Source organism: Cephus cinctus, unplaced genomic scaffold, assembly GCF_000341935.2.
Source record: "Cephus cinctus unplaced genomic scaffold, Ccin1 Ccin1_scaffold0123, whole genome shotgun sequence".
Lineage (NCBI taxonomy): Eukaryota > Metazoa > Arthropoda > Insecta > Hymenoptera > Cephidae > Cephus > Cephus cinctus.
Genome location: NW_014332857.1, coordinates 2,398,135 through 2,409,070, shown reverse-complemented (window position 1 = coordinate 2,409,070; position 10,936 = coordinate 2,398,135). Strand labels below are relative to the sequence as shown.

At 38.0% G+C, this 10,936-nt stretch overlaps 4 protein-coding genes across 5 annotated transcripts in view; 2 read left to right on the top strand and 2 right to left on the bottom strand.

The window, feature by feature from the left end:
- LOC107274852 overlaps window positions 1-7,556 on the top strand; it is a 14,349-nt gene extending 6,793 nt beyond the window's left edge. The window contains exons 3-12 of the mRNA XM_025079808.1: window positions 274-482; window positions 1,594-1,707; window positions 1,986-2,120; window positions 2,219-2,462; window positions 2,549-2,774; window positions 4,973-5,137; window positions 6,440-6,585; window positions 6,631-6,819; window positions 6,889-7,063; window positions 7,121-7,556. Of these exons, the coding sequence (XP_024935576.1) occupies window positions 274-482; window positions 1,594-1,707; window positions 1,986-2,120; window positions 2,219-2,462; window positions 2,549-2,774; window positions 4,973-5,137; window positions 6,440-6,585; window positions 6,631-6,819; window positions 6,889-7,063; window positions 7,121-7,437 (1,920 nt within the window). The 3' untranslated portion in view covers window positions 7,438-7,556. The remainder of the gene's footprint in view (window positions 1-273; window positions 483-1,593; window positions 1,708-1,985; window positions 2,121-2,218; window positions 2,463-2,548; window positions 2,775-4,972; window positions 5,138-6,439; window positions 6,586-6,630; window positions 6,820-6,888; window positions 7,064-7,120) is intronic.
- On the bottom strand, window positions 2,554-3,940 carry LOC107274866. The gene is made up of 5 exons (XM_015754428.2): window positions 3,828-3,940; window positions 3,611-3,737; window positions 3,316-3,509; window positions 3,135-3,242; window positions 2,554-2,776 (listed from the first exon to the last, which is right to left on the bottom strand). The coding sequence occupies exons 1-5, from the start codon at window positions 3,842-3,844 to the stop codon at window positions 2,638-2,640; spliced, it is 585 nt and encodes a 194-aa protein (XP_015609914.1). The 5' UTR covers window positions 3,845-3,940; the 3' UTR covers window positions 2,554-2,637.
- LOC107274867 lies at window positions 4,790-7,230 on the bottom strand. 2 transcript variants are annotated; one of them, XR_003058133.1, is made up of 7 exons: window positions 7,118-7,230; window positions 6,395-6,565; window positions 6,184-6,310; window positions 5,907-6,100; window positions 5,725-5,832; window positions 5,412-5,563; window positions 5,074-5,139 (listed from the first exon to the last, which is right to left on the bottom strand). XR_003058133.1 is itself a non-coding variant. In XM_015754429.2 (6 exons), the coding sequence occupies exons 2-6, from the start codon at window positions 6,409-6,411 to the stop codon at window positions 5,001-5,003; spliced, it is 585 nt and encodes a 194-aa protein (XP_015609915.1). In that variant the 5' UTR covers window positions 6,412-6,565; window positions 7,118-7,230; the 3' UTR covers window positions 4,790-5,000. The 2 variants fall into 2 exon arrangements, 1 of the variants encoding a protein (XP_015609915.1); XM_015754429.2 differs by lacking the exon at window positions 5,412-5,563 and having other exon boundaries at window positions 4,790-5,139.
- Window positions 7,557-8,955: 1,399 nt separating the features above from the next.
- Window positions 8,956-10,919, top strand: LOC112493635. The gene is made up of 4 exons (XM_025079779.1): window positions 8,956-9,120; window positions 9,194-9,395; window positions 9,902-10,088; window positions 10,489-10,919. The coding sequence occupies exons 1-4, from the start codon at window positions 8,986-8,988 to the stop codon at window positions 10,637-10,639; spliced, it is 675 nt and encodes a 224-aa protein (XP_024935547.1). The 5' UTR covers window positions 8,956-8,985; the 3' UTR covers window positions 10,640-10,919.
- The last annotated feature ends 17 nt before the right edge of the window (window positions 10,920-10,936 follow it).

Below are 10,936 nucleotides of genomic sequence, written 5' to 3'. Positions count from 1 at the left end.
CGCAATGCGGGCGTAAATTACGCGGAAGATAATTCTCTAGGCTCAGGGATTCTGGTACTCGATTTTTTTTCATCCCCCAATACCGACCCCCGACTATCCTCACACTTTTTGCAACCTCGTACGCGTAATGGAGAATCGACCCGCTAAGTGGAAGCTTAAAAAAAAACTATTAGCAGCGTATAAATAACAATAATCGTCATGACTTAACCGGAAGTTATTATTGCTTACCAGTATCTACTTTTTTATAATTTTTTTTTCTCCTTTCTTTTCAAGCTTTTCTTCGCCCTCGCCATCCCTCTGGACGATCCGGTATCTACGAAGTCCGTCTCCATAGCCTTTTTCTTCGAGGCCAACTACGAGTTGCCGAATAATGTGACGGATTTCCTTCCAGGCTACGAAGGCATCGATGCCTCTGGAAGAAGAAGAAAAAGAAGCATCGATAGGACGACAGCCTATGCTATATTAGAATCAAAATTTGAATCGTGAGCATATTTTTTTTTTTTTTTTTTATATGAAACAAAACAACCTGTACAGCCATCTGATATACAAAGTTTATGAATAAAGGTAGAAACAGCGAGGTCATATGGAAATTTATATGGATGGATGATGTATAGAATAAATGGGGATCTAGGTTGGTTCACTGTGTGAGGGCACCCTTAACATTCGAGAGTATGCAAATCCACTTAGCTACCACAGTGGATTCGAATGCTCGCCACAGAGAATGTCACGCAAACGGGACAAGCCCGTTAGGTGGATGGAGATTGCTAGTCGACCTTATTTCCTACCCAAACCAGGATAACCAAGATAACCAGAATAACCAGAAGGAACTCCTATCTTTCCAATACGGACGCGAAGTCATAGGATGTAAACTGAGGTTTCCTGACACATCATAAAGAAAACAAGAAAGAAATACAAATATTTCTAACACATAAACCGGTTCGTTCAGATAATTTATGTCCAAGAGTAAAAAAATCAAAATTTTTATAAAATATCGATACGGTCCAAAATTTAATGACAAAAAGTGTTTCAGAGAACTGGTAAACATTTTTTTATAAAATTTGCAAGAAAAATATAACAATTATAATCGTCCATTGTATAAACCAATTGTGTAAAGTAATAAACTAAAAAACTTTTTTTTTTCTTTAACACGGAGTACTTCTGTTTCACGGTTATAATTGTCAGTTTAAATAGCGCTGGGTTTCCTGAATAAATTGAGTACCCAATAAGGGTGGCAACCCCTCTAGAGATGCCAGCCGCAATTCCCACAGGACTTCAACAAGCTCTTGTGTCACGGGTCATTCTTCATCGTCCCTGTGGCAATATGTCTGATCTCGAAAGCGGCGTCCTTTAAATAGCCCTCGGTCCTTGCCGCAAGGAGAATCAAAATAGTCGAGCTTCGTCCTGGAAGTCATTTGTCTCCCGCTTCGTCATTCGATGAGAAGCAAGGATGATCGATTGTACACATAGTCGTCTCTTATTTCCTCTTACTTTATCTTGTATTAACTTCCTTATCTATACTTTTCTTTCCATCCCCCCCTCCACCTATCTCTGTCATCTCGTTATTATCATCTCTCTATTCTCTTTCTGACGCAGGGTCGGATTCCAAGGGCGACAGTGTCTTTTGAGATCCATATGCGACACTCAGAAGCAACGAAGTATACATAACCATAACGGAGTCCTTGGGGACATTTTACGTATAATACTAACGTAAGTATACCTTGACAAAGTTTATCACTAGAAAAAGTTACTAGACATTTATATGTATACCTTTAAGATAATATCTAGGGGGGACCACGTTCCTAATATGTGAATCTTATTAAAATTTTTTGATACTGCTGATAATATTCTCATACATATAAAAAATTACTAGCGTCGTCCTCTAATTGTATTCTTATAGAAAATTTACTAGGGTGATGATATATGTGGAGTACTAGTTATCAGTGTCATCGTACATGTGTAATGACATGGCTGTCCTTCATTTTCAGACCTTCATCTTCTGCTGACGAGGGTCTGTCCGAAGAGTATCTGAAGGCGGAGAAGGTTTCGCCGGAAGTCGAGTGTTCCACGTGGTATCCTGAATGTCCTGTTGGGATTTATGATTATATAACGATCGAGCATCTGTGAATGGACCTTAATCCTTTACTCGACATTGTTGCACCCGTTGAGCTGGATATTGTTGGATGTTTTGGTCGCCTTTCCTGTACCATACTGCTACCAGTATTTCCGGTGGAAGTGCTACCGGTGGTCCTATCACTAATACTACTGATGCTGCTTATGCTGTTACTATTACCAATCCTGATACCACTGTCGGTACTGTGGGCAACTCCCATTACAACTATTGGATGTGGATGACCTTAATTAAAGGAACCGTAATGGCCACCAAATGCTTGGTACCAAAGCGATTTACTTTAGATTTCAACATCAGGATTTGTAATTTCGTGGTTATGAATACTGGAACTTGTGTACCTTGTTTATATTAAGTTGGTCTGTTTAAAGCATTTGAAATAATGTGCAATGTAATTATTAAAATAAATTTTATGTTATACAGTGGTTACGTAAATTTTACACAAACGTTCAGAGCACGTTAGCTGTGCATATTTGTATTTTAGTAGGTAGTTCTCATTACGTCATATCCTTTCAGACCCAAGTGCCAATCACATCGAACAATCCCACGGGACACATGGGTTGGTATTTTGAACAGCTTCCATTTCTGCCAACGAACTCAGCTTCGAAAAAATCTTCGGATAAGTCATCTTCCTTCATTGAACTTGATGGTCTGGAATGATATTTTTTTTGTTAGTACAATTTACTTTTTTTTTCGTTCACTATGGTATAATCAGTACATAATATTTCGCGTGGAGTACAGTGTGGCATGTCTGGTTGGTTCATAAGAATTTCTTGAGCTTTTCCAACATCCACGCCGACAATACAATTTTGCCTCGGGGCCCTTTTCCTTATTCATACGGTCCTGCCTTTAGAACGTTCCCTATACTTATACTACCAATCGTATAGTTCATACGTAAGCTCACGAAGCTCAGAGACTTAACTTTTCACTTTTACTATACTCAAAGGAGCTTGGCAGGGTTCTCATAGAAATGAAAAAAAATTCACTTTTAATCTCTTTGAATACTCACGTGAACAACACGTGCATAATGTCGCCTAGTATACCGTTGTGTCTTACGGGAGATTCTGCAGTTTCACATATGGACCTCAGGAGGCATTCCCGTCCCGGAAATCCGGAACTGAAATTAAAAATGCAAACTCTTCGAATAGGGAATCTTATTTAAAAAGTATTTATTAAGGAACAGTTTATACCTCTCGTATTTATTTTCCAGTGCTTGATAAATCGTCGTTCTGTCTATGCTGCGTTTCTTTCGCGAAGCGTATGGAGAATAATACGGTTCGAAGTATGTCGAATTTGGCGGCAAACGGTAATTCGCCTCGAAGTAATAGGAAAGTGATACCGAATACAGAGGATCGATAAGCGGTATGGACAAGGCTAAAAATAACTTGCAAATAAATAATAAAATTAGAAAGTAAAAGAAGCGAAGAAGATACGAATAGATAAAAATATTAAAAAATAAAGTAAAACTATTGTACTCGTACTCACTCCCATGTTGCTGTTATCAGGAAATGACAATGCTCTTATCGGTCTGTGAAGTATCTTCGCAATTTCCGAATTTTCGGCCGTTTCGACATATTGAAAAATCAAAATAGCGTTAAGAAGAGCCAGGATTCTGGAAAGAATAAATATTTCTCGTTAAACCGTCAAATAAAATTATATTTTGCGAAAAATTTATTATTGCTCAAACATATTATACACCTACATTGAAATGTTATACATAATTTAATTAACGTGTAACAAATGCCAATAAAATTATGTAAAAATCACTATAAAACAAATCCCGGATGTTTACCACCGTTGGATACAGTTCAGACTGAGCTAAGAAAACGATCTGGTGGTTGAACAGTTATCAGTAGAGATTCGTTAAGTGGCGTGCACACAGAATCATTATGGTAATAATTGCAGTCATAGCAAAATGATACATGACAAGCTATCGCTAAGCATACTTAATATTCCCTGGTATCTATTGCACGTGTCAGTGGTAATACTAAAAGAGGATCATCGGCAGCGTATGGGAATGTCAATATTTGACTCTCATTAAAATCTGTACAACACAGCTTGTTAACGATACAAAAGTGCAGGTGAGTGAAATAGGTCAAATAATTGAAATTGAAAATATACATAAACTTTGAACAAACTTTTGATAAAGAGCAAGTATCGATTACTCTTGGGTAACTTATCAAAATACAATTATGATCTATCGCGCTTAAAGTATCCCTGGAGTCTTTAAGGATCAGGTAAGGGCCTGTTTGTTACACGCGGTATGTGAATCTGCGGAGACGCTGTTCACCCTGGAGCATGAACTGCTTGGCGAGATTCTCCAGACACTTCTAACGGCTTCCGGTGCCCCAGGAGAATTCGGAATTGTACTTGGATCTTGAATATCATGCTGCTGAGATACTTGGTCGTAGAGCATCGGCCGATGTTGCATAATATATCCAGAAAGCGAGTACAGTCCTTTGGATTATTTTATCGAGGCTTCAGCACTGATTTTATATTTGTTTCTAGAGATGCGTTTCAGCTGGACAACCCTGTATACACAGAGAGCTATCGCGTGGAAACTTTACCTCGTTTAAATTAAGTTGTTCTGTCTCTAACGTTTGAAATAAAATGCGATTGAATTACTTTTTACAAGAAGAGAAAAGTTTTTAAATAATTGCTGCATTGTTTGCCTTTAATTCCTTTGTTGTACAAAATATTTACACGGTGATTGTTCGAGAACAAGTAGAATGAGAAAACAAATTTGGTAACGATTACGTATTAACTACCTAAAGCACATAGTGTCACACCAGGTACATAAAAGTTATATAAACACGTCAAATGAGTTTGGGCGCATTTGTATTTCAGCAGGTAGTTCTCATTACGTAATATCCTTTCAGGCCCAAGTACCAATCATATCGAACAATCCCAAGGGGCACATGGGATGGTATTTTGAACAGCTTCCATTTCTGCCAACGAACTCAGCTTCGAAAAAATCTTCGGATAAGTCATCTTCCTTCATTGAACTTGATGGTCTGGAATGATATTTTTTTTTGTTAGTACAGTTTACTTTTTTTTTCGTTCACTATGGTATAGTCAGTACATAATATTTCGTGTGGAGTACAGTATGGCATGTCTGGTTGGTTCATAAGAATTTCTTGGGGTTTTCCAACATTCACAGTGACAATATAATCTTGCCTCAGGGCCCTTTCCCTTATTCATGCGGCCCTGCCTTCGGAACGGTCCTTATACTTGTACTACCAACCGTATAGTTCATAAGTAAGCTCACGAAGCTCATAGACTTAACTTTTTACTTTTACTATGTTCACACAAGCTTGCCAGGGCTCTCATGGAAATTTCAAATTTTTGTCCACACGTATTACCCAGGTTTCATTACTTTGGCTTCCCATGTTTTTGATTTTATCTCGACGTCAGCTCTTTGTGCCATTTTTAACCTCGCTGTGTAGTAAAGGTAATTTTAAAAAAATTTTATTTTCCATCAACACTGCATTACCATCTCTAATACGATTCCCCCATAGTCTACTGGGACTTTAATTATTTTTAAAATCATTCTTTAATAAAATGGAGTCTCACCACTTTCTTTCATTTTTAATACTCACGTGAATAACACGTGCATTATATCGCCCAGTATACCGTTGTGTCTTACGGGAGATTCTGCAGTTTCACATATGGACCTCAGGAGGCATTCTCGTCCCGGAAATCCGGAGCTGAAATAAGACATGCAGATATTTGGAATAGAAAATCTTATTTAAAAAAGAATTTGTTAAAGAACAGGTTGTACCTCTCGAATTTATTTTCCAGTGCTTGATAAATCGTCGTTCTGTCTATGCTGCGTTTTTTTCGCGAAGCGTGTGGATAATAATACGGTTCGAAATATGTAGAATTTGGGGGCAAATAGTAATTAGCTTCGAAGAAGTAGGATAGCGATACCGATTTTAGAGAACCAGCAAGCGGAAAGACCAAGGCTAAAAATATCTGATAAATAAATAATAAAATTAGTAGGCAAAATACATACAAGATAACAATAGATTAAGCTACAAAAAGAAATTCATACTCACTCCCATGTTACTGTTATTAGGAAATGAAAGTGCTCTTATCGGTCTGTGAAGTATCATTGCGATTTCCGAATTTTTAGTAGTTTCGCAATATCGAAAAGTCCAAAAACTCCCAAGAAAAACAAGTAATCTGCAAGTAATTATATCTTCGTTTGGCCACTACATAAAATTCTTTAAGTCAAATTCGACCAGTTCAAAACCGTTTTTTAATCACCTTGAAACATAATGCATAATTTAATTATCCTATTACTGCCAACAGCAGCACGTAAAAAGCACCATAAACTCAATAAACTCCAGAATGAACGCCACCATAAGAAACAGTCGAGAATGAACTCGGAAGACTTCCTACGTATGAACAGTTATCAGTCCCGTTTCGTTAAGTGGTCTGCACACAGGATAATTTTGGTAATAATTGACAAGCTCTTGGTAAGCATACCTAATACTTAGCAGAATAAACTCCAAGTGCCATCGTTACCAGAAAGAAGAAGATCTCAGTGCAGTATGGAAATATCAACTTTCCGTCTCTTATTAATATCCTTGACAATGGCCGCAAGTCAAAGCAGTGAGATACAAAATCTGTTGCGTCAAAAGCGTTACCTGGTCTTCCCAGACCCATTGGAGAGCGAGACAAAGGTGCAGGTAAGTAAAAGAAAATAAAAATAAAAATAAAAATTGACTTAAAAATTCAAAGTGAGTTCTATGTCACAGGTTCTATTCGGCCTGGGTTTACCAATGGAAGGAGCAGTATCGATGACACTTGGTTACGTATTGAAATGCAATTACGAATTACCATACAACGCATCGGTATTTACAAAAGGCTACGTGAGATACGATAGATCAGCCAGTTCAGCTAGTAATGATCTTATTGGTCCAGAGACGGAAGGTGAGTTTTGTTGTGTGATAAAAAATGAATAAATAACTTTTTCAATTGAATCACCAGGGAGAACTTCGCGCTGGGATATTTATCGTATGCTGGAAATTGCTCTGGAGTCTTTAGGATCAGGCAAGGCCTGTCTGTTACGTGCGGTATGTGAAGCTGCGGAGACGCCGTTCAACCTGAAGCACGGACTCCTGGGTGAGATCCTTCAGATACTTCTAACGCCTTCCAGTACCAAGGAGAATTCAGTGCTGTACTCGGATCGCGAATATCATGCTGCGGAGATACTCGGTCGTGCAGCATCCGGTCGATGTCACAGGGTATACCCGGAATGCGAGTACAGTCCTTTGGATTATTTTACTGAAAGACTTCAGCACTGACGTTGTATTGTATCGTTGTATTTCTTCCTGCACCGATTCCACATACGATCCGACGTATGTAAACCAGAAAATAATTGTGTATTGATCTTGCCAGCTAAAAATAAGAATAAAAATTTAATTCAAAAGGCACAACTTGAAATATGTATACCCCTTCTAGGTGTAATATCGTGAAATTTAGTATGGAAGGAAAAAATGATAATGTTATTTAACGTACCGTAAGAGTGAAGTATCTCTTTGAAATATAGACCGAGTATATCATCTTATATACAGAGCGATTCATCTTAAACGTACCGGTAAAGCTCCACCTAAAAGAGCAGAATATCATTTATTAAAATTAAAATGAAATACACAGTAGACTCGAGGACCTGTATGAAGGCTTATAAAAGAATTATAATATATTATAACTAATGCATATCTCTTAGAAAAGAATTCTAGTAAACATGGAGTACTTCAAATAAATACCTTATGTCAATTTCAATAGGTGCGTCTATGCTGGATCACCCTGTATATCACAGGAACTCTCAACGCGATATTTCGTAGGATTAGGAGAAGACGAAGATCCGTAGCAGTATCACAATGGGATGAGAGTAAAGATGATCCTGCTGCTGTTGGTAGTATTGGCAATGTCACGGATTCGTCATGAGGTCACTCGCGTTGGTAGCAGTGAATCTGCCGGGCTTCGAAATCTAGAGTGAAGAAGTTTACGTAGATAACATAGAGTGAGGAGTAAGATACGGTCAGGTGGGATGAAGAAGGAGATGTCTATAAGAAGTGAGGTTAGGTTTCCTATCGTCAGATCAAACCATTTTTAAAGCGTTTCAGTCATTTTTCATTCGTCTCCGGTAGGACGTTCAATCCCTCGTTAACTCGACGCTTCCTGAAACTCTGACACCCTCAGTTTCCCCGAGTTTCCTCAACTTTTCTACGCCCTTCCCCAATCCCGTCCATCTATCTAAACACCTGCCAACCGTCCCAGTCTAAAACACTCCATTGCTTAATTCCCTAGGGGATCCTTTGGGGAATTATTATCGGACCCCGTTCATTTTTCGAGACCACTGTCATTTTTCATCCTGTGACGTTACTAGATTTAATGACAGTTTTAATCTCTCGTTTACCCTTTCTTTTCATCTCTCTCTCTCTCTCTCTCTCATACTTCGCCGACCTCATTTTAACATCCGAGTCGTTCCTAGTGCCTTACTTGGGAAACGATGAGATTCCTGTCTGTCAAAAATTATGCAAGACCATATAGAACGAAATTTTTTGGAACTGACCATTTTATTTGTTTTTTTTAAATATTTTTATTATTTTTAGTGTCCTTCTTTTCTGGGGACTTTAAGACAGCCTAGGGATACTTTTTTATAAGAGAATATGACAGGCGTAATTTTTTTAACTCCTCATTTCCGCCACTCACGTTTACTCGAGATTATGCTAATTGACTTATGTCAATTAACGACGTTTAACGAAGAGACCCCAACTTGAGTTGAGCTAGAGCAGTTCAGTCAGTGAGAAATTCAACAGTCGAGATCTCTTCAGCGAGTATCGTTAAGGATGTTAGGGACTTTGAAAATATTTACGTTGCTTGTAATGGTGTATATAGAATTTTTTAAAATTACCTCAGCGAACCGTACCCAGAGGTATTTGGTACATCCGCCACCGGGTCAATTCGCCCCGACGAAAGTACAGGTAAAAACGGATAAATGAAATTTGAAAAGGATTAAGAATAATAAATACTGGGGATATTTTTTTTAAAATAAAGCTCATCCTCGGTCTGGGTTTACCGATGGAAGTGGACGTCAGCACGATTATTGGTTACGTCATGAAATTCAATTACAAGCTACCATACAATGCGTCATACTTCACGAATCCCTATGTTCGATATGATCGATCGACTGGTTCAAATATAATGGCGGGAAAAATTGACGTGGAGAAGAAGAATTCAAAGTCGAAGGACGACTCGAGTAAGACGATCCTTATACAGATATTTAATAATTTTTTTTTGCGAAAATCTGTGAAATTTAGGAAAATTAATTATTACGTACCTTCCAAACTTTTCTTCAACTACTTTGTCCTTGCTCTACGTTGGCGCACGTTCTTCAATGAGATTTATAGAATTGGAGTTATTTTCTGAAAATAAGACTTAACGTTAGTGGCTCTGGGTCGGCCGCTAATTCCCTTTTACATATTTATGATTTCGGATTGTATTTTATATCCATTACTGGTATCATACGATGAACGAAAATCCCAGCGTGATTTCTTTTACTTTTTTCTATTTCTCTTTCGTTCTTTCTATATGGATTACGTTTCTATCTCATGTAGAAATCCTTCTCTTTCGAAATGCCACTCTACCCTTAAGACATTGATGCATTTTTCTTATGGCATCTAGATCTAGATAATATCTGTATCTAGATAATTCTATTCATCTAGTTTTTGGATAACAATAATTCCCTATATGCTTTATGTATAGGATCTCAAGGATATGAGAACTATCAAGGATATAGCTCTCGTTGGGAAGTATACAAACTCGTAGAATCCTTTCTCGAGTCATTTAATTCAGGAAAGTCCTGCCTGTTAAGGGTAGTTTGTCAAATAGCCGAAAATCCACTGGACACAAGACACAGCCTCTTGGGACAGATGTTACAAGTATTATTAACGTAAGAAAATTTTACTTCGCCTCTGAAAAAATAAAAATATTTCAAGAGACATAAAAAAAAATTAAAACAAATAAAACAAGCTGCCATTTCGAAATTTAAAAAATTCCAAACTTCCATACAGTTATAAAGTTTCATGAAATTGCACACAGGTATGCGACAGTATGAAATTTTCAAGTAAAAATTCTGAAGCATCCTTATTCAAGGGGTCCTGAAGAATTTTGGTAAAGACGAAATTACCCCTTTAATATATATTAAGGCAGGTCGAGAACATTCGATTAAGAACGTAGCAAAGACTCTTCTAATAATTAATAAACTTACGAAACTATTCATGACCCGTGAGGCGTGTTTGAAAATGTTCATAGTTTCAAATAATCCGGGGATTCCCCGGTTATCGTTGCAGACCCACGTCGACGCGCGAGGTCTACGCCGATATCACGAATCAGGAATATAAATGGGCAGAGGAAGCAGGACGCGAATATCCTGGACAATGTCGGCAAATGTTCCCGGAATGTAGTGCCGATATTCTTGATTATTTAACGGAAATACACTAGAGAGGGACATTCATTTCTGTAATGGCCGATTAGCCCAAACTGCAGGTTGCGGCTTATACTGGATGCATTCCAATTTACCTTATACCGAGTTCACCTGCATCTATTTATGCGCCTGCATTTAGTAGGCGGATTGTGGATAAATTTCTAATGGACGCCGTAAAGTGAATCGGTTGTCATTCGATTTATGGGATTTCGAAGTATGTCCTACATAGAGGTCGCCTAGATAGGGGATAGAGCATATACGGTATTATCCTGAAATTAAAGATAACTTCTATAGCAATCGGTGAATCCGGGGGG

Bases quoted from the DNA above. Each gene is read 5' to 3' on its own strand.
- LOC107274866 (XM_015754428.2), bottom strand. The intron at 3,510-3,610 runs GTGAGTACGAGT...TTTATTTGCAAG, and splicing joins CTGATAACAGCAACATGGGA to TTATTTTTAGCCTTGTCCAT. The intron at 2,777-3,134 runs GTGAGTATTCAA...ATATCATTCCAG, and splicing joins ATTATGCACGTGTTGTTCAC to ACCATCAAGTTCAATGAAGG.
- LOC107274867 (XM_015754429.2), bottom strand. The intron at 6,101-6,183 runs GTGAGTATGAAT...TTTATTTATCAG, and splicing joins CTAATAACAGTAACATGGGA to ATATTTTTAGCCTTGGTCTT. The intron at 5,140-5,724 runs GTGAGTATTAAA...ATATCATTCCAG, and splicing joins ATAATGCACGTGTTATTCAC to ACCATCAAGTTCAATGAAGG.
- LOC112493635 (XM_025079779.1), top strand. From the start codon at position 8,986: ATGTTAGGGACTTTGAAAATATTTACGTTGCTTGTAATGGTGTATATA. The intron at 9,121-9,193 runs GTAAAAACGGAT...TTTAAAATAAAG, and splicing joins TCGCCCCGACGAAAGTACAG to CTCATCCTCGGTCTGGGTTT. The intron at 9,396-9,901 runs GTAAGACGATCC...CTTTATGTATAG, and splicing joins AAAGTCGAAGGACGACTCGA to GATCTCAAGGATATGAGAAC.